General features: G+C 40.8%; 1 protein-coding gene across 3 annotated transcripts in view; it reads right to left on the bottom strand.

The window, feature by feature from the left end:
• Positions 1-566: 566 nt before the first annotated feature.
• Positions 567-18,926, bottom strand: part of ZRANB1 (zinc finger RANBP2-type containing 1) — a 55,898-nt gene continuing 37,538 nt past the window's right edge. For all 3 annotated transcript variants that reach the window (XM_026668999.2, XM_026668982.2, XM_026668993.2), the window contains 3 exons: positions 8,015-8,144; positions 4,703-4,932; positions 567-4,024 (listed from right to left, as the gene is read on the bottom strand). In XM_026668999.2, the coding sequence (XP_026524784.1) occupies positions 3,806-4,024; positions 4,703-4,932; positions 8,015-8,144 (579 nt within the window). In that variant the 3' untranslated portion in view covers positions 567-3,805. The remainder of the gene's footprint in view (positions 4,025-4,702; positions 4,933-8,014; positions 8,145-18,926) is intronic.

Raw genomic sequence — 18,926 nt, forward strand, 5'->3', positions numbered from 1 at the left:
TGACATTTTATATTGCTCAGCATCAATCTGCTTTCATGCCAAGTGTCCCACAATAATCTTACGCATAATTAACAGCTAGTTTACAGCCACTCTATCATGCTGCTATCAGCATGAGAAGAAAACTTGTATTTCATATGAGCCACAAACTCACTAAAGGACCATCCTGAAGAACTGTAGTAATGATTGCAATGACTAAAATACTTCGTGTATGTTAAAACTTTTACAATACTAGTCAATATTTTTCCAGAAACCTATACTGTGCTATGTGTGAGAGGAGAAAAGATAAGCTTGCCACCAGCTCACACACTTGCCCTTTTCTTTCCACAGCAAAAGCTTTGGTCTGCGGCAACATACAAAAGAAAAAGAGAATTGGTCGAGGCAGGAGTCAGTATAAATTCAAAAATCACAAAGCTAAACTTACAATCCAGTGTCACAGGACTTCAATCATGAAAATATACAAATATTTGGCCATTAAGATAATCTGATACTAAAATTTTAATGTGATTTGAGTAGGCTTAAAGGAAAGGGGAGACACACAAACTATGGAAGCAAAAATCGAAAACAAATTATTGGTACAAAACTTATATTTTGTTTTGAATTGATGGAAAAGCCACATTACCAGCTTGAACATATTCAAGGGAGTCAACTTCATAAATGTGATCTAACACTGCGAATATGTGCAACTTACCATAGACACCAGAATAGAAGCAACCAGGAGAAGGAACATTGGTGAATTACAGAGAACAATTTAGGAAGTCACACAAATGAAGGTGAAGTAACAAAATGTTTACACTTGGCATTAGTGAATTTTTAGAAGCTGCTATTTTGGGAACTTAGTTCTTAAACCAGGAATTAGCATTCCAAATTAGCGTTCATGAAAAATAATGCTTGAAAAAGTCATATTTGTTGTGGGATATTCTACCATTAGTAAATGTGCTGCATGGAGACAATTTTGTATTACTTCCAGTTACTAATTTGAAAAAAAAACTCCCCAATTAAAATCAGATAGATATTTAGAGGAGACTTTGTGCTGAAATTTGTATACCAGTTGCCATTGTAAAAGTTATCTTACTAGGCTAAATCTAAGTTAAATGATATAGAAGAGGCATGCCACTAAAAGAATTTACAAAATACTGGTGTAATTAAGAAAGCATAATCCACTAAAATAGAACACAGCTTTGAAAAAAAAATAATTACCATACAAAATGGTGGAGATGGCAAATCATTTTTATCTTAACCATAGAAGTGGTGAGGGTTTTTTTCCCCAGGAGAACAGCAGGCTTTGAGGTAAGATATAGAACAAAATATCTGAACGGGATAAACAATTTAGGTATTTAAAGGTTTTTAAAAATTGCAATTCCAAAACTAGGACAGCCAAATAGAGCTTTTAATTCGGAGCACTGAGGGAGTCTTTAAAACTTAAAAAGAAAATCAAACTGAAATCAGACTTCTAGTTTTAAAGCAGGGATATCATGTCAGAATACCTCCAAGTTTGTTTTTTTTAAATGTAATCCTTCCCAAAAATTTTACAGATGAGAGGCCTGCGGACTATTGCAATTAGTGTTCAAGACACAGCTATAATTAATAACTGCTGCTATACTGCAAGAGCAACTGGAATTACAATCTATAAAACCACTGACTTCCAGAGCCTCATAAGGATGTACTGTGACTATATAATAATAAATATGTATATTGCTGCTTGTATAGCTGTATAACATGAAAATAAAATGTATACTGCTGGTTGTTTTATCCCTACCAGCAGCCAAATGCCTTTATTCAAGAAAATGCCTAGAGCCATTTATTGGCTAAATACAGCTAAACGTTTTCTCCTCCTAATACGGTAATAGGGCAAAAAAAAAAGATTTATATTCAAGAAGGCCATATTCAAAAAATTAAAATAAAATTTATATTCAAGAAGGCCATATCTCATTGCTTGAAATCGTGAGAATTGAGAAGTAACTCAGATTTGGAGCACAACTTGCAACATTTCAATTTTCTTTATTCTACTTAAGCATACTCATCTAATTTATTCTATTAGTTCAGGGATGCAGGAATTTTAGAGAAAATAATGTAGAGCAGGCCAGGGGACAACGGTATTAAATTATACCCCTTAACTGTATTTAGAAAAACTTAAAAATGGGAATATATCAAAGCACAGCCTGTTGTAGGAAAAGAAATCCAATGATTCTACTGCTCCGTAAATTTATCACAAGTCAAATGTGATTTTCTTTGCGTAAAACATTAATAAGCTTCTATAAGAGTGAAAAATGTATTGATATGTTTCAACACAGTACCTTGATAAAATGTCATTGTTTATTTGTCAGTAGAATTATTTTGAGAAATTTTTGTTTAACTTTCACTTGCTTGAAATGTACCATTTTAAAAAGCAATTAATTCAGAATGGCTCCTATGTTTTTACATCCATTTAAAAAAGGTACAGTTTCTGCTCAGATTCTTAAACCAGGGGTTCCATCTTATAACAGGTTCCATGTCATCATTTCCACCATCATTGGTCTTTAAAAAGTGCTTATCAGGATCTACATTTTGCATACAAAACTATTCAACCTTTAGTGTTCTTACAGTGAGGTTTTGGGTAGGGCTAGATCCATTCAATACAGCATAGCTAAGGTAATCAAGTATAATAAAAGTTTTGTTTTTTTTTACTGGAGAATATATTCTGAACTGACAGTTTCAGGAAGCTTACAAGTTCAGATGTGGCCACAATCAGTCAACATGCACAAAATTCTGAAGGTTACATTTTAAGGAAAAATAGTACACAGGATTTCCCAACAAACTTTAGAATAAAGGCTTTTAAGGAAAACAGTCAAAGTGCTTTCTCACTCAATTTTAATGACCAAGGAATGCTCCTCAGTGGAGGCAATTTTAACTTGCATGGGGAAAGGTTTTGTAAAATATTAATTTCTATAGTACAACTCACAGCAAGACCGGGTTTGGACAAAATGCAGTTCAGTTTTACAAACTCCACACAATTGTTTAGCATAAAGTTCCCTGGAACAGCATTTTTTTTACTATTTTAAGTAGCCTGAAAGGGGGGGAAAAACTATTCCAAAGTTGTGATAAAAAGTAGTAATGGATACTAGAGAAGTCTTTACAGAAATAGTTCACTTAGTCAAGATTTATCATCCCTTCCATATGTTTTCCCTTTAAAATTTCATTTTATTATACTGTAATGGGCACAATATTAAATTTAACAGAACAATACATTTTTAACACATATGAGTTACTCTGGTTATATGGCATCAACAAAAAAAACAAAGGAAAAAAAGCCACATGATCTGATGATCTGATCTGGGCATTTGCAAGATTTCATATAAAATGTTATTTCAAGGAAATATGTCAGAATGCTTAAAAAGATGCAAAATAATCAAATTTTACTGTAAGTCTCAAAAGGAACAGATATTAATCAACAATGTGCTTTTAAGTGCCCTTATTTAAAATAATTTCCTTCAATAATTGTAAGATGCTGGTTACACTTTTTTCCTATTACTCAACCTTCTTGCACAACCACATGTGGTATAATTAAGGGCAGATGTACAACCGGAAAAACGCTTTCTGTCTTGGTAATAAAATTAGGGCTTTGCTTTCTTTTTCTTGTTTACAAATGAGTCCAACCAACATACTTCCTTCTTGCATGAGATTAGTCTCTGAATTCTTCCCATGCCCACTCAAAATCCTACGCAGGATGTTCCCTGCTACAATTGGGGCACCATGCAACAATTTGCTAGACTGCTCCAAGAGCTGGGGTTGTCACCATACACTATATGCAGCTGGTATCCCTTTTTTTTCATTCATCATCATCGTCTTCATCTTCCTCTCCATCTGAAAGGGATGTACAGGGGCGGATTTGTCTATAGCGGTCCAGCCATTTCTCTACCATCTGCGTTACCAGGGGATGGTTACGCCGGCGAGAGCTTTTCTGCATAGCAACCAGGACTCCACCTTCTGTCACGCAACAGTCCAGCCATTCCCTAAGCAGCTTCTCTTGCTGTTCCTCATTACCAATCTTTGGAGAAAAAAATACAGACAACATGATCAGTTTAGAATACTGCCAACTAAAAGAGACAAGTGTTGTATAACACTTGCTGTGGCTGATTCAAAAATCTACTAGCCAATTCCTAACTGTAGAATTAATTATGTACCATCAAGTTTTCAACTTCTAGTAGCCACATAAATAGATTTCCTCCATGACGATCTATTGCCTAATCCCCACTTTAAAAAAAAAAAAATCTGTAAACTAAAGTTGAAGAAATCTAACAGTTCTGTTTCACAGACCCAGTTATAAAAGTGCATTTATCTGTGATCATGAACCAGATATGCATCAAATAAAAATCCATATTTTTAATTGCTACTTTAATCTTTCCTTCCTAATACAACGATATGGTTAAATGTTATTAGAAAGTTAGCTTATCTTTTGCAGACACTATCATTCCATATTTCTAGTTATGATTCACTAAGAGGGACCTGAACTATCTGGTTGTTGCTTTTTCCTCAAAGCTTTAATTATAGCTGCTTTTTAAAAACATTTCTTAATCATAAAGTCCTCAGTATAAAGTAAAGTTTGGTGGTCAATATATCTCTTGCGTGTTAGCTATAACTATGCATATTCCTTGGGCTTTTATTTTTCTCATCTAATACTTGAGGAACATCTCTGATGTAACCATAATTATGAAGCATTTCTTACCTCTTGAGCAGACAGGAAGTGAATGTGCAGCAGCTTCCTTTCACTGTCAACCAACGGTAAAAAAGTAATAGTGACATCATCATCAGTGTTCAAGTTAGCACCAGCACCCCGATTGCCATAGCCATCATTCTCCATGGCAACCAAAGCAGAGAAATGGCCCCTTGTGTAGCCCAAAGCAATAGGGCTCTTCCAACAAAAGCTCTGTTCCCATAACAAAGGCAAATATACACCTATGAAAAAAGGAAGGTTCAAAGGTAAATAAAATGAACTTGAGGTATTGTTTTTGGTGAAGATTTTTATCTAAAGCATGACAATGAACATAATCCTTTAAGATACCTTTCAGTAGAAAGTTGAATCTTTATCAATTAAGGGATGTAAAAAGTTGCAAATATATTCTAATAATTGAGTCTACAGGTAGTCTTCCATTTATTAACAGCCATTTGACAAACTTTCCCAGTTATGATCCATTTTCAGAGTCACAAATGTCACACTCATCCATATCACATAATCACCTTTTGGGCACCTGGCAACTGATCCACCTTAACAGCCATTTGCAGTACTCTGCAGTCATGTGACCAAGATTTGTAACTTTTTGGGGGGGGGCAGTTTCCAGGGTTAACTAAAATGGATTTCCTTAACAACCATCATAAAACCCTATTATAACTTTAAATCCAGTCACATGATGCTTTGAATTAGAACCTTAATTCTGGGCTCAATTTCAGTCATAAGTCAAGAAATACCTGTAACTATAAATACTATATCATGCAATCCCCAAAACAGTTATAGTTAGCTCCAAAGGAATTCCCATGGCAACTGAAACAATTCCAACTGAAGTTTTACCCTTTTAAGGTATTAACGTTACATTTAACATATAGAATAATCTCTATTTTAATTATTCAGTGACAACCTGGTTTCCACAGCTTTTAATACACATGATGGAATCTCCCTTCCAACACGCTCATTTGAGGAACTTCAAAGATATGCAGAATTTTAACCAAACAACTGGAGTACTACAAGTACAGGGCTGCTTAAAAGTTTTGAGTTTTTAGCATTTCTGCATAAATACCATCTAAAATATGATATCTTCTCCAGACAAGTCCTAAAACTAGATAAAGGGAACTCAATTAAAATCCCATGTTTCTGTATAGCCTCTCCATCATTTCACAGAGGCTCAGAATACATCCAAGAGCAGAGACAGTAGCAACATATCAAAGTATTTCACCAAAACAAAACAATTCTATTGTTACAACTGCAGCTTCTCTAGCAGCCCTGTTATGTGTCCTCAGTTTCCCAGAAATCTAAAAAGATATTTGAGCTTGTCTTGGGACTTTCCAGGTCTTCTCAATTTAAATTCATAAAATGAAAGAGGAGCCTAAAGAGCTGTCATATTAGCATAAAGTGATGTTCATCAGACCAGAGATCATTTTTTGCTGAATCAGATGCCAATGGTTATGGGAACACGAGCTTTTGCTACCGTCTCCTATTTCAATCTGTGATCCTGGAAGCAGCATGTAATTATCAAGATTAGCAGCAACTGACTGTTTTAACCTCCTAAATTTATCTAAGTCCCGTTGTTGTCCCTTCCTTGCACTTATTGGTTTACTAGTAAATAATGTGCTGGTAACAAGATGTTAAAGAAAGGGGCTATAATTTAGGTTCTGCAACCAGCAAAGTGTATAATTCTCAGGCAATGGTTGTAAAGTATGATGACACAAACGAAGTCTTTGTATCATCTTGAATTGAGTAATTTAAGTGAAATTATGAAAGAAAGGTAAGTGCAAATGAAATGCGACATAAGTGTTGCCAAGAATTCAGAGACTATTTTCAATATTCGACACACCATTTTTTGTTTTATTATTCAGTAGGTTTTAATTTTAAGATGCATATAACCATAGGCAATTAATTTGTACAAGACCTGTTTCAATTCTTGATTTCAGTTAATTCTCTTTATCTCAGCTCTGAAAAACTCTTACACACTCCAGTCCTTTTTTTAAATGGGTTGTTTCTGGCTAGATATATGCATTTATATTATGTAGTCATTTTGTGTGAATACCAAGACATCCAGGGAGTTCTTTTTTAATGTCCACTCATTCAGTGACCATTCCAAGTTACAACCGCACTGAAAGTGAGGTACTTTTGATGGGTTCTTGCAGTTGCAGTCATTGTAGTGTCCCCCGTGGTCATGTGATCACAATTTGGATACTGGGCAACACTGCAGTGTCCTGCAGTCACATAATCACCATTTCCATCCTTCATCTCTGGCTTCTGACAAAGTCTGTGGGGAAGCTGGAAGGAGGTCACAAATGGCCATCACACGATTGTGAAACACAGCAACCATACGGGATTTGCCCAACAAGAGCAACTGAAACGGTCAGAACTGCCACTGTGGCCACGTGATGTTGTGCCTTACAAACATACTGCTTAGTAATGGAATTCCTAATCCCAATTATTGTCAGTAAGTGAAGACTACTTGTACTTTCAACATTTTAAATGATTTCAAAAGAATGATTGTGTCATCTTTAAGACTATTATATTCAACTTCATAGTAAAGCTTTTCACAAATTAATGAACCCATACTTGTAATTCTTTCTTTAAAAGTTCTACTTATTATAGATCTAAAATTCCTAATTATTGAAAGTAATTCTTACATTGTGCTTTTCCTATAAAAAGAATTTAAGATGTTATAAATCTTAAATCTAAACATGATATATAGAATTTTCTTTACACTATATCTTCAGATTACTACATTATTTAAAAAAAAAAAAAAGAATGTGTGAAACTTCCCTTAGGGATTTGTATTTTATGTCACAAATTCCTTTAAGTTATCAATCACAATAATCACAAAAGACAATTGATAGGTGGTAGTATTCTAAAGATAAACTGTAATGCTACAATGAGGTTTCTGATATTAAGTATGCTTTCTACATATCATTATGAGAAGCATATACAAATCCTGTGAAAATTCTTGAACTCAGAAATTACTTATATTTCTGTTAACTTCAAAATACTCTAAAGTGTTTCTAAATGCTTCTATTGCATTGAATCATTGTAACCTGCCAACATATTTTAATAGCAATTTTGTTAAAAATTACATTACAGCAATAAAAACTAATACAGATTTTAAAAAAAGGAAAAGTGGGGGAGGAAAGAATATAGTTAAGAAAAAGAAAAATTCAAGAAAACTAATAAAAATACTAGAATTTTAAACATGAGAAATAGAAATTACATTTACTGCTTTAATTTTCTTTAAATTACAGATTTTCCCAATATCTTTTAAATTAAAATCTTGTTTGTGTTATAAATCATACTTACCTTGAAAACGAGTATATCCTAAAGTTTCTCCCCGGAAACTCTTATAATATTTAACTCCATAAACTATAATTGGTCTTCTAAGAATATGTGCAAGTACAAAAATGTGTGTCTGTTCCAAACTTGCGCCAGGCTGTTTCAAAAACAACATTTTAAAATGAAATTGTTATTATGTGAGATAAAACAATAACATTGACTTTTGATTTCAGTACAATATAATAATACCACTTACCACAATCTAATTGAATCCAACAGACAAAAATAGAGACCCAAGTTATCTCTGAAATAACAAAGTCTGTTTCATTAAGGTTTATGGAGGTTTCTGGGTAAGCTCTTTGAAAATGGGGAATGGAGCAGGTGAAAAGATTGGTGGCGGCAGTAGGCCAATGGGATCTGCCCCATTGAGACAGTGGTGGCACTGAGAAGATTGGAGGCTCCTCCTCCCATGTACAGTGGATAAGGCAATTAAGACAGGGATTTCTGGAAGTCCCCTGTTGTTTCTGCTCACTTGCAACCAGAGATCTATTCCTCCTGGCTATGCCCATGACAAGTGAAGGAGCAGTGGACAAGATGGAGGCATTGAACATTGAATCTTGCCATCTGTAATCAACCAGAAGGCCCTATAAATATTTTTACACATATGCAAAATGGTAGATAGGTATTTTACAGATGTGCAAAATAATTTCAGATTTAACATTTAACAGTAATTTCAGGACATCTTTCCTGATGAATGGTCTATTAAATTAAGGTATTATTGTAACTGAAATGTTTCTAAGAAATCAACTTTTTAAATGCTGATTACCAAAATATTTTAACTGTATTCTTAAAAGCATAAATATAATCTGGTAAATCATTTAATGAGGCATACATTACATGAGAAAAACCAGGGCATAATGAAGATATTAGTTTGTCTTAGTTATGTTATCTAGTTTTTTATTACTTATATGCCTCCTATAAGGCTTCCAATTATAGTAGCCTAGTGAAGACAGGCATAGTTACAAAAGAAAAGGGGATAAGGAAACATATGCAAAAGGATATCAGTTTTTTTCTTAAGTCAAAATTACATGCAAAATTACTGAATATTACCTGATACAGTGACTAGAGAAGCAATTTTAATGTTACGGTGAAATTTGATTTAGCACACTTTAAAACCTTAAAGTATTATACTGACAGATATTACAGTGAAGCAATGTGAATTCTTATCATGAAACATTTATTCATGTTACATTTTGTAGGCTTACTCTCAGTGTACAAACCTATATTTAATTACAGTTAAGCATATGGTGCTCAGTGTTAGCTTCCGAGTTGTGCACATTATTATTTAAAAAATGGAAAATTTTGTTGTCAGTCGAAATATTCCGGCTTTGGGAGAACGTATTCTAGTCATAGTAATAATTGTTACATCATCATTAATGCCTGGATACAGACAAACTGTAAATATTACAAGGTGCCCTACTTCATCCAAGTCATCAGTGACAAATCAAACCATCCATTAAGCTAAAGCCTGTGTCATTCCATCTCTCCATACATAAAAGTAGTCCTTGATCTATGGTCATACGTTCAGTGACTATTCAAAGTTATGACGGTGATAAATGAATGGCGGTTACATGTCCTTGGAGTTGCAGCCATCCTAACACTTCTGCCATCACATGGTTGTGACAAGTCCAATGGCAACCGGTTTGCACTTATGACCAGTTGCAGCCCCTATGATCACAAGGTCCCTTCCCTGCTGGGTTCCTCAAAAAGCTAGTGAGGAAGGGCCAGGAAAGGTCATATGTCACTGGGATAAGACTTCTAAGGTGACGGAACGTGTCTATGAAAGGGGAGGTGATGTGAAGGAGAAGGGGCAATTTCCCAGGAAGGAAGGAGCACATTCCAATTTCCCAGGAAGGAAGGAGCACATTCCAAGAGGGTTAGGGGGAGTTGAGACAATACAGTTGGAGATGAATCAGAGAAAGAGGAAGAGGTTTAGGATAGCCACTCTTTAGAATCTCCCAGGATAAAACCCTTGGGGTTAGAGAAGTAAAGATTTAGTTTGGCAACATTCTGTCTCTATGGTATGAGCAAATAAAGATCTGAGCTTTGGCTGGATTGTTCTAATCGATGGCATTCTTGGATTGGGCCTGTCATTCATCTTGCCACACATACTGATACAGGCCTCAATGTAACTCTCATTCACCCCTTAAAGAGCAGATGTCTTTTGTTACTGAAAACTTAGGAAACTAGGGAACTTCCATTTCAACCAACAATAAGCACATTTCTGTATGAAACAACTAAATAACTACATTCATCTGAACAGAAGAGTTAGAAAGCACTTATATAATCACCGTTCACAGCACTAATAGAAATGCAACACTCTCCAGCTTTTTAAACCAGCTTGAAATACTGCACTCAAACCCTAGTAAAACAACCAACAAGAATTGTGTTGCTTAACCAAGTGTCCTAAGCGCAGAAAAACAGGCAGCATGTCAGCTGAAATGATTCCGATAATGTTTTGACACTACTATAAAATAAATTAAATATTACAACTTACATCATACAATTTAGATCCATAGAACCAGAGCAGAAACTCAAAATGCTGGGAGAGTACAAGGAGTATGCATGCCTTTTAGACAACCAAGAATGTTACATATGCACACATAAAGCTACAATCATATTGATCTAAAGGAAATGCAATGTTCTTTCCCCCCTCCCCAAAAAAATATGGGGAGGGGAGGAAAAATCCAATAGCAGAAACATGTTGAAAGCAGTTTTAATAGGCAGGAGATATAAATAATGAAAGTATGAAATATGATGGCAGCAGATGGAGAATGGCTGCCTCTTCAGAGGGATATATTGACAAGCATACTAGTCCTGCCTTCCCTGATGCCTTCCACACGCAGTGAGTGAGGGTCCCTACAATGGAGAGCCTCTTCTACCCATGGAGATTCTCTGCATGAAGATTCAGAAAAATCTTTAATCTTCAGAGAGTCTCCAGGGCCAGAAGGCTCTCCACTGCAGACCCTTATCCTCTACACATGGAAGGGAATGGAAGGGAGTGAGAAGAGAATGAGTCAGCATGCTGATTGAACAGGACTAGAAATGTTAAAAATACTCACCTGGGAATAAGAGCCAATGAACTAAATGGGATTTTCTACAGAGTAAGCATGCATAGATTTCCATGTGCTTGCAGCCCAGCACAAAGACCTCTATCAACCTGTTTCCTTGTGGCAAACAGAAGGGAAAAAAAACACAACTCAATACCCCAAGGATCTCTTCTCCAGTTTGTATCTTAGTTACATGGAGTAAGCTGGGCTAAACAGACCCATCTCCAGCATAGTAAGAGACTACGCACATATACCTGGAGGTAAGAGCAACTAAACATGATTGGTCTTGCAACAAACTATGTGTGCCCACACTGAGCTAACATTTTTGCAGTCTCTTTTATTGATGTGGGTATGACCATGGGGAGAGGTATCATCAGTACAGGTAGTCCCTGACTTACAACCGTTTGTTTAGTGACCATTCAAAATTACAACAGCATTGAAAAAAGTGACCTATGACCATTTTTCACACTTACAACCGTTGCAGCATCCTCATGGTCACATGATTTACATTTGGATGCTTGGCAACTGGTTCATATTTATGATGTCACCCGTGTCCCAGGGTGACGTGATCACCTTTTGCAACCTTCCGAAAGCCAAGTCAATGGGGAAGCCAGATTCACTGAGCAACCATGTTACTAATTGAACAACTGCAGTGATTCACTTAACAATTGTGGCAAGAAAAGTTGTAAAATGGGCATTGGTGTATTTACCTGAGAACGCCCTTTCAATACATGCTGCGAGAGAGTCCAGGAATGGGTAAGACTCCTCCCTCTGACATCATTGAATTGAGTCTGCCACAGTTTAAACGCCAGCTGTGCTTCTGGCCCCCCAGCTTTTTCGGCGAAGAAACTTGACAGACCTAGCATGTCTCTGGAAAATAAAACAGTGAGAAGAACCCTCCCCAACCAAGACCAGACGAATACAGGGACTCTCTTGCACCATGTATACAAAAGGCGTAACGCCCATTCTCCTCCACGATGCTACAAGAGTCCAGGAATGGGACATACCAAAGCCTGCATGTCCAAGGGAGGGTCATCGTCTGGTCCGCTCAGTTCGACACTGGAAGAACCTTCTGAAGCACCCTTCTGCCAAATGCCGCTTCTTCAGAGGCAAAGAAGTCCAGACAATAGTGCCGGATAAATGGGGAAGGTGATACCCAGGTAGCCGCCCTGCAGATCTCCTCAACGGAAACCTGGGAAGCCCAGGCTGCTGAGGTTGCTGCATTCCTAGTAGAGTGGGCTGTGAGCTTCTTGGGAACTGGGAGAGATATGGTCTCGTAGGCAGTGGAAATACAAACCCTGATCCATCTGCCCATCATGGATGGGGAAGCCTTGCTCCCCAAGGAAGCCAGTTGGAAGGACATGAACATCACTTCTGTCTTGCGAAAGGTAGCAGTACGTTTAACATAGATACAGAGGGCTCTCCACACATCCAACATATGCCACTTGTGTTCCAACTCATGCTGAGGCTTAGGGCAGAAATCTGGTAAGATTATGTCTTGTGTCCTATGGAACCAAGAATTAATGTTGGGAACAAAGGTAGGCTCTAAACATAATACTACTTTGTTCTCCTGAAAGATGCACAAATCTTGTCTCACCGAGAGAGCAGCCAACTGTGACACCCTTCTGGTCGACATGATAGCCACCAAGGCAGCCACCTTGAGTGTTAAAAAAACGGAGGTCCACTGATCTTAAAGGCTCAAATGGGGGTCCCATCAGGGTCTGGAGTACCTTTGGGAGATCCCAAGTGGGATATCTATGAACTACCGGGGGATGCAGATTGGAGGCTCCCCATAAAAATCTGCGAACAGATGGGTGGTGGGATAGAGAGGTATAATTATCCCACAACACCACTGAGGACAAAGCCGCCACCTGCTGGCAAAGAGTGTTTGGTGAGAGCCCTTTAGACCTTCCTGTAGGAACATCCGCACATCTGAGATCAAAGCAGATGTTGGGTCCCAGGCCACCTTAGAACACCAACTGCAAAAAGCTCTCCAGGTGGCATCATAGATGCGATTGGTTGATGGCTTACATGATGCCTGGATGGTTTGGATCACTCTATCCAGTAAATTAGTCTCTTTCAGAGATTTCCACTCAAGCACCATACGGCCAACTGGAACCACTGAGGTTCTGGGTGGAGTAAGGCCTCTTGGTTGGGGGAAATCCTGTTGGCTGCGACCGACAAGTTTACCAGGTCAGCGAACCAAGGCCGTCTGGGCCAATGAAGCGCCAGAAGTACCAGCTCCACCTTCTCCTCCAACATCTTCCAAAGTACCAGAATGATAGAAAGAAGGGGAAAGGCATAGAGGAAACCTGGAGGCCATCTGCTCTGAAGTGCATTGGTCCCCTCCGCTCCCTGGGTAGGAAACCTGGTGAAGAATCTGCCTATCTGCGCATTCTGGGGAGTGGTGAATAGTAGACCTTCTGGAGATCCGAATCTGTTGGACAGTTCTGGAACATGGATGGATGAAGGCTGCACTCTGAGTGGTAGAACTTGGTCCAACTCAGTCAGTGAAACGTGGTCTGCCCTGAGGGACAGAAGGTGTCTCTCCGCCCAGACGTTTGGCTTCCTGCATCAAGGATTTGGACTGGGTCCTCCCTTGTGTGTTGACATGGGCCTTGGCAGCCACATTGTCTGTCATAATCAACATGTGGGACCCTATCACCTTGTCCTGGAAGTGTCTCAAAGCCAGGAAGATAGCCTTGAGTTTTAGCCAATTGATGAGGTGGGGCCTGTCTGGCTGGGACCAACAACCGTGAGCTATCTCGCTTTGTAGATGAGCCCCCCTCACCGTAAAGACTGGCATCTGTTGTGATCATGATCCTGTCCAGTTGCTTGAAAAAATGGCCTTTCCTGACAGCCTGGGACTGCCACCACCGGAAAGAACGCAGGACCTGTGGAGGAACTCGGACCCTGGTGGAAGATTGGCTGGTTCCCGCCCGTTGAAATGGCAGCAGGAACCATTGCAGGGTTCGGGCATGGAAATGGGCCCACAGTACGATGCTTATACAGGAAATCATTTTTCCTAGTAGCTGGGACAGCAGAGACAGAGAAACTGTGCTGCTGTCGAATCCAGTGTATCAAGTCATTCAGACTCTCTCAGCGATCCAGGGAAAGAAAAACCTCGTAGAGTTCATGTCGATGATCGCCCCGAGATGAAGGAGACGGGTTGTTGGACGCAGATGACTTTTTTTGAAATTTATGGAAAAACTGTGGTTCTGCAGAAGCCGCATCATGGTCTGAAGGTAGTGATTGGCAGAGTGGGTTGAAGATGACTGGATCAGGATATCGTCTAGGAAGCATTGGACCCTCACAGGTAGTGCTCGAAGGGACGCTGCCAATGCTGCCAAGACCTTGGTAAAGACCCTGAGGGGCGATGAGAGGCCAAACGGAAGGGCCCAGTACTGGTAGTGCCTGTTGTTGTAACAGAAGCGCAGGAACTGACGATGAGGGGGGCAGATCAGGATATGGAGGTATGCCTCCGTGAGGTCTATGGATGAGAGGTCTCCCTCCCGAACCCTCTACAGGATAGAGTGGATGGACTGCATCTTGAAGCGCCTGTAGGGAATGAACTTGTTCAAAGACTTGAGGTTGAGAATTGCTCTCCACCACCACCCACCTCCGAAGCCTTTGGGATCACGAAGAGCCGGGAGTATAACCCTAGCCCCCGTTGATCTACCGGAACCACCTGTATGGCTCTTATGTCCACCAGATATTGAATGGCTGATTCCATGAGGACCTGTCTGGACCTGTCTCAAGATATTCAACAGCAAACAAAAAACCTTGGGGGAGAGGAGAGGAATTCCAGTTGGAGACCCGACCTCACAGTCCTGAGAACTCAGGCATCCGATGTTGACTCCTCCCATCTTGAGGTGAAGAAGGCCAGACGACCTCCGATGGGAGGGGAAGGAAGGTAGTCACTTGGAACATCAGAACAAACGGCTTCCTCCTCCTCGAAAGGGCCATTTACCAGAAAACTGCTGTTGTCTGCCTGTTCGTTCAGGTTGCTGCTCCTGGAGAGGAGGAAACACCCCCCAGCCCCAAGAGAAACAAGCATTGGACTCAGGGCAAAAGGAGGAGGATTGGAAGTATGGAGCCTGACACAATTCTGACCTCTTCCCTGCCGATGAAAGGATCTTTCTTTTGTCCCTGGTCTCTACCAGGTAAGGTTCTAGGGCCTCCCCAAACAGACTCTCACCTGAGCATGGGGCGGAAGCTAGCTTCCATTTCTGATGGGAGTCTGTCTGCCAATTGCGCAGCCACAGGAGACGTCTTGCTGCCACCGAGGACGCCATCGCCCTTGAGGCAAATTTTGCTGAGCTTATTGTGGCGTCAGCTGTAAATTCTGCTGCAGCGATGATCTTATTCAAGTCTTGGTGAGAACTGGAATCACTGGTTGGCAAACGATCCTGCAGCTGATGCAACCAGCACAGCGACGACCTTGTAAACAAGGAAGCTGTGGTAGAAGCCCGGACCACCCAAGCTACAGCCTGATTTGAGGGTGTGTTCAGACCTCTTGTCCTCAGCTTTGAGCACATCTTCCGGCTCTGTTGGAGTGCCAGATGTAGAATAGGAGGCAACCACCGAGGCATCTACTGGAGGCACTAGGAGGGCATTGGCCAAGGAAGGACCCATATTATAAAAACACCTGTCCTGAGATGAGGGGCATGGCCCCAAACCTGGAGAGGTACATTGGTCTGCACCAGATCTAGAAATAAAAGAGGAGATACCTCAGCTTGGACAATTGGTTTTGAAAAAAAGGAATCACTCTGGACAGAAGATTCCACCTGAGGTTCTAGTGCCACCTCCTCAGGTCCTAATTGAGCAGTGACTAAGGCCTTGTGCAGGAGGGGTTTGAATAAGGATGGCCTGAAAACAGCAGCAGAGGTGGGATGCTCAGGCCTCAATCCTTCCTCCTCTGACAGATTAGAATCCCTAATCTCGCATTCCTCCTCCTCTGACATGGAGGAGTAACTATGTTCTGAAGGATTAATAGAGACCCTATCCTCATATTCTCCCCATTCAGAGCGAGTGGAAGGAAAACTATACCCATGGGGCCTAGAAAGCCCCCTCTGGACAGGAGGGACCACCTGAGAGAAGGCCGGGAATAAACCTTGGCCCCCTACAAATGAGCAAAGGAGTTGTTGAAAACCCTCAGCAATCCCCTGCCTAATGGCCACCGAAATCATGTCCTTAATATCCTCAGGCCTGCTGCCAATGAAAGGACCCACTGGGCGAAGGCCAGCAGCGGTAGGCGTAAAGGTGGCCTCCACCCTAGACTTATGGCCACCTTAGGTCAAATAACCCTGAGGATTGGAAGCTCCTGGAACCCAGGCTGCCTGCCTAAAATTAGGCCCAGACCTGCTCAAATCCTGAGGGAAAAAGCCCTCATCTGTTCTCTCTGGGGACTACATCTACAGATGACTAATAGAACTTGTTTCTGCCTCTCTAGCCCTGGAAAAAGTCTCTGGGCCAGCCTGCAAATCTCCTGATTGAAGTGAGCCCTCTCATATGTTCCAGGTTCTTGGCAAATTGCTTCTCCAATGCAGTATGCCTTCTATTTTTGGCCCTGAGTTGTTTTTGAGGCCTTCTTAGGTGCCAAGGCCTTGGCCCTAATCTTGGCTGCAGCCTGCCTTTTTGCAGAAAGGCCTCCGTGCCTTCTCCTCGAGTGGCCTCATGGAAACCTCGGAGCAATGGGCTTTCTCAAGGCAGGGTGATCAGATTGGGTCAGATCGCTCTCAATGCTGCAAAGGGCTTGACACAAGAGGCGCTGCCAGCTTCCCCTGTAACATGTCGCCCTAATGCGAGGGCCAGATGAGCTAGTTTCCCACTGTGAGGCCCTAAGGCTCGACACAAGAAGCACTGCAATCTTCCCCTGTAACATGTCACCCTAATGCAAGGGCCAGGTGACCTGGTTTCCCGCTGTGAGACCTTAACCAGCCACACAACTCTGAGGTCTGTACAAAATGGCCGACTGCCACGAGATCTGGGCCTGGTTTAAAATGGCCACCCGCCATGTGCTCTGGGCCTTGGATCAAAATGGCCGACTGCCTAATGAAACCTCTCTGCAGGCCCAGCAAAGGCCTGATCATAGATCAGGCTGAGCGCTAGGGGAAAACTGTGTGGGAGGATCAGCCAAATGCTTCCAGCAAGTACTCACAAGTCGAAACAGGCTGGAGCCCCAATGCCGAAGCCTCGACACTGAGAGTGGATCCCTGCTCTCCTGATGGCACAACTCCACCGGATCCCCAGAACTGTACTGATGTTATTTTTTGTCAGCTTTCTATTTCAATTTGAGATAGTTGCTGCTAAGTAGCAAAAACTCCAGAGATACTTGCTCCTGATGCTCAAGGAACTGAGTCAAAAAGCTGGGGGGCCAACAGCAGGGCCTGGCTTTTATACTTTGGCAGACTCAGGTCGATGACGTCTTACCCATTCCTGGACTCTCTTGCAGCATGGAGGAAAATGGGGCAAAACTTGCTGAACAAATTTCTCACTTAGAAACCTAAATTTTGGGCTCAATTGTGGTTGCAAGTCGAGGACTACCTGTACACCGATGATACCCAACTATGTATCTCTGCCACTGGTGAATTAAGTGCTACATAGCTTTTAACGTCTTATCCTGGTGTTTGGAGGTTGTGAATGTCTGGATAGGGAACAACAGGCTTCAGTTGAACCTTGGCAAGATTTGAGTGCCTCTGGGTTCTGGGACCGACCAGTTTCACAATTATGCTGGTACACGAACTTGGGGGTGGGGAGAGGTCCTGGACTCACAACTCCTGCCCAAAGAGCAGTTAGCAGTGGTGGCTAGGAGGGCCTTTGCACAGCTTCATGTTGGGTGCCAGTTGTGCCCAAATTCCTAAATCAGGGCCTCCATTCACAATCATGCCCTAATCACTCCCAATTGGATTACTATAACGAGATCAACATGGGGCTGTCAGATGAGTGGCCATGTAAATTTGATAAAACAAATTTATCAAACACACAAACGCACACAATAGGACTTGCTACAACATCCTGAGCCATCAACATTTTTTGCAATCTCTTTTACTGATGTGAATGTGTATTACAACATGCATGTAAGTATTATATCTTACAGCATGCATGTAAGATAAGTTATTTTGAAAAAGAATAATCCCTATGTAGTGTGTGTGTGTGTGTGTGTGTGTGTGTGTGTGTATGACATTAACTAATTCCTGGGGGGGGGGGGTGGGGGGGGGTGGGGGGGGGGGGGGGTGGTTTTTTTTTTTTTTTTTTTTTTTTTGTGTTTGGGGGGGGGGGGGGGGGGGGGGGGGGGGGGGGGGGTTTGGGGTGGGGGGGGGGGGTGGGGGGGGGGGGGGGGGGGGGAAAAAAAAAAATTTTGATAGGCAAGTGGGTGCCTTATAATCCATTTAATATTATTTTTTCTCTCTTTTTGATGTATGTAGCTTCCAGGTCAGTATGAACTCACTAGGGTGTCTCATACACATATATGTTGGTGGGGGGGAAAGCCTCCAGAGTATTTAGTGGAAATTGGCAACAATGGCTGACAAGAAAGATGGAAAGTATACTGATTTTTTTCTAATGTTTAGTCTGACTTTTATATCCTCTTTTCTTTAGGAGATATTTTCAGGAAAGCATAACTATAACAGTGTCCAAAGCAAAATCTATGAAAATATTTATTTATGCAGGCTTTTCTAAAGATTACATAGATGATTATAAGTGCTCAAAGTTAGCACAGTTCCCAAATTCAGCTATAATTAGATTTGCAGGTATATTAAGAAGAAATTCCCATTCAGTTCAGTGAGATAGTGTATATATAGCTTAAAGAAGCTGTAATTATTCAAATT

Source organism: Notechis scutatus, chromosome 4 (assembly GCF_049901735.1).
Source record: "Notechis scutatus isolate UNSWTSFEM ecotype Mainland chromosome 4, rNotScu1.2, whole genome shotgun sequence".
Classification (NCBI taxonomy): domain Eukaryota; kingdom Metazoa; phylum Chordata; class Lepidosauria; order Squamata; family Elapidae; genus Notechis; species Notechis scutatus.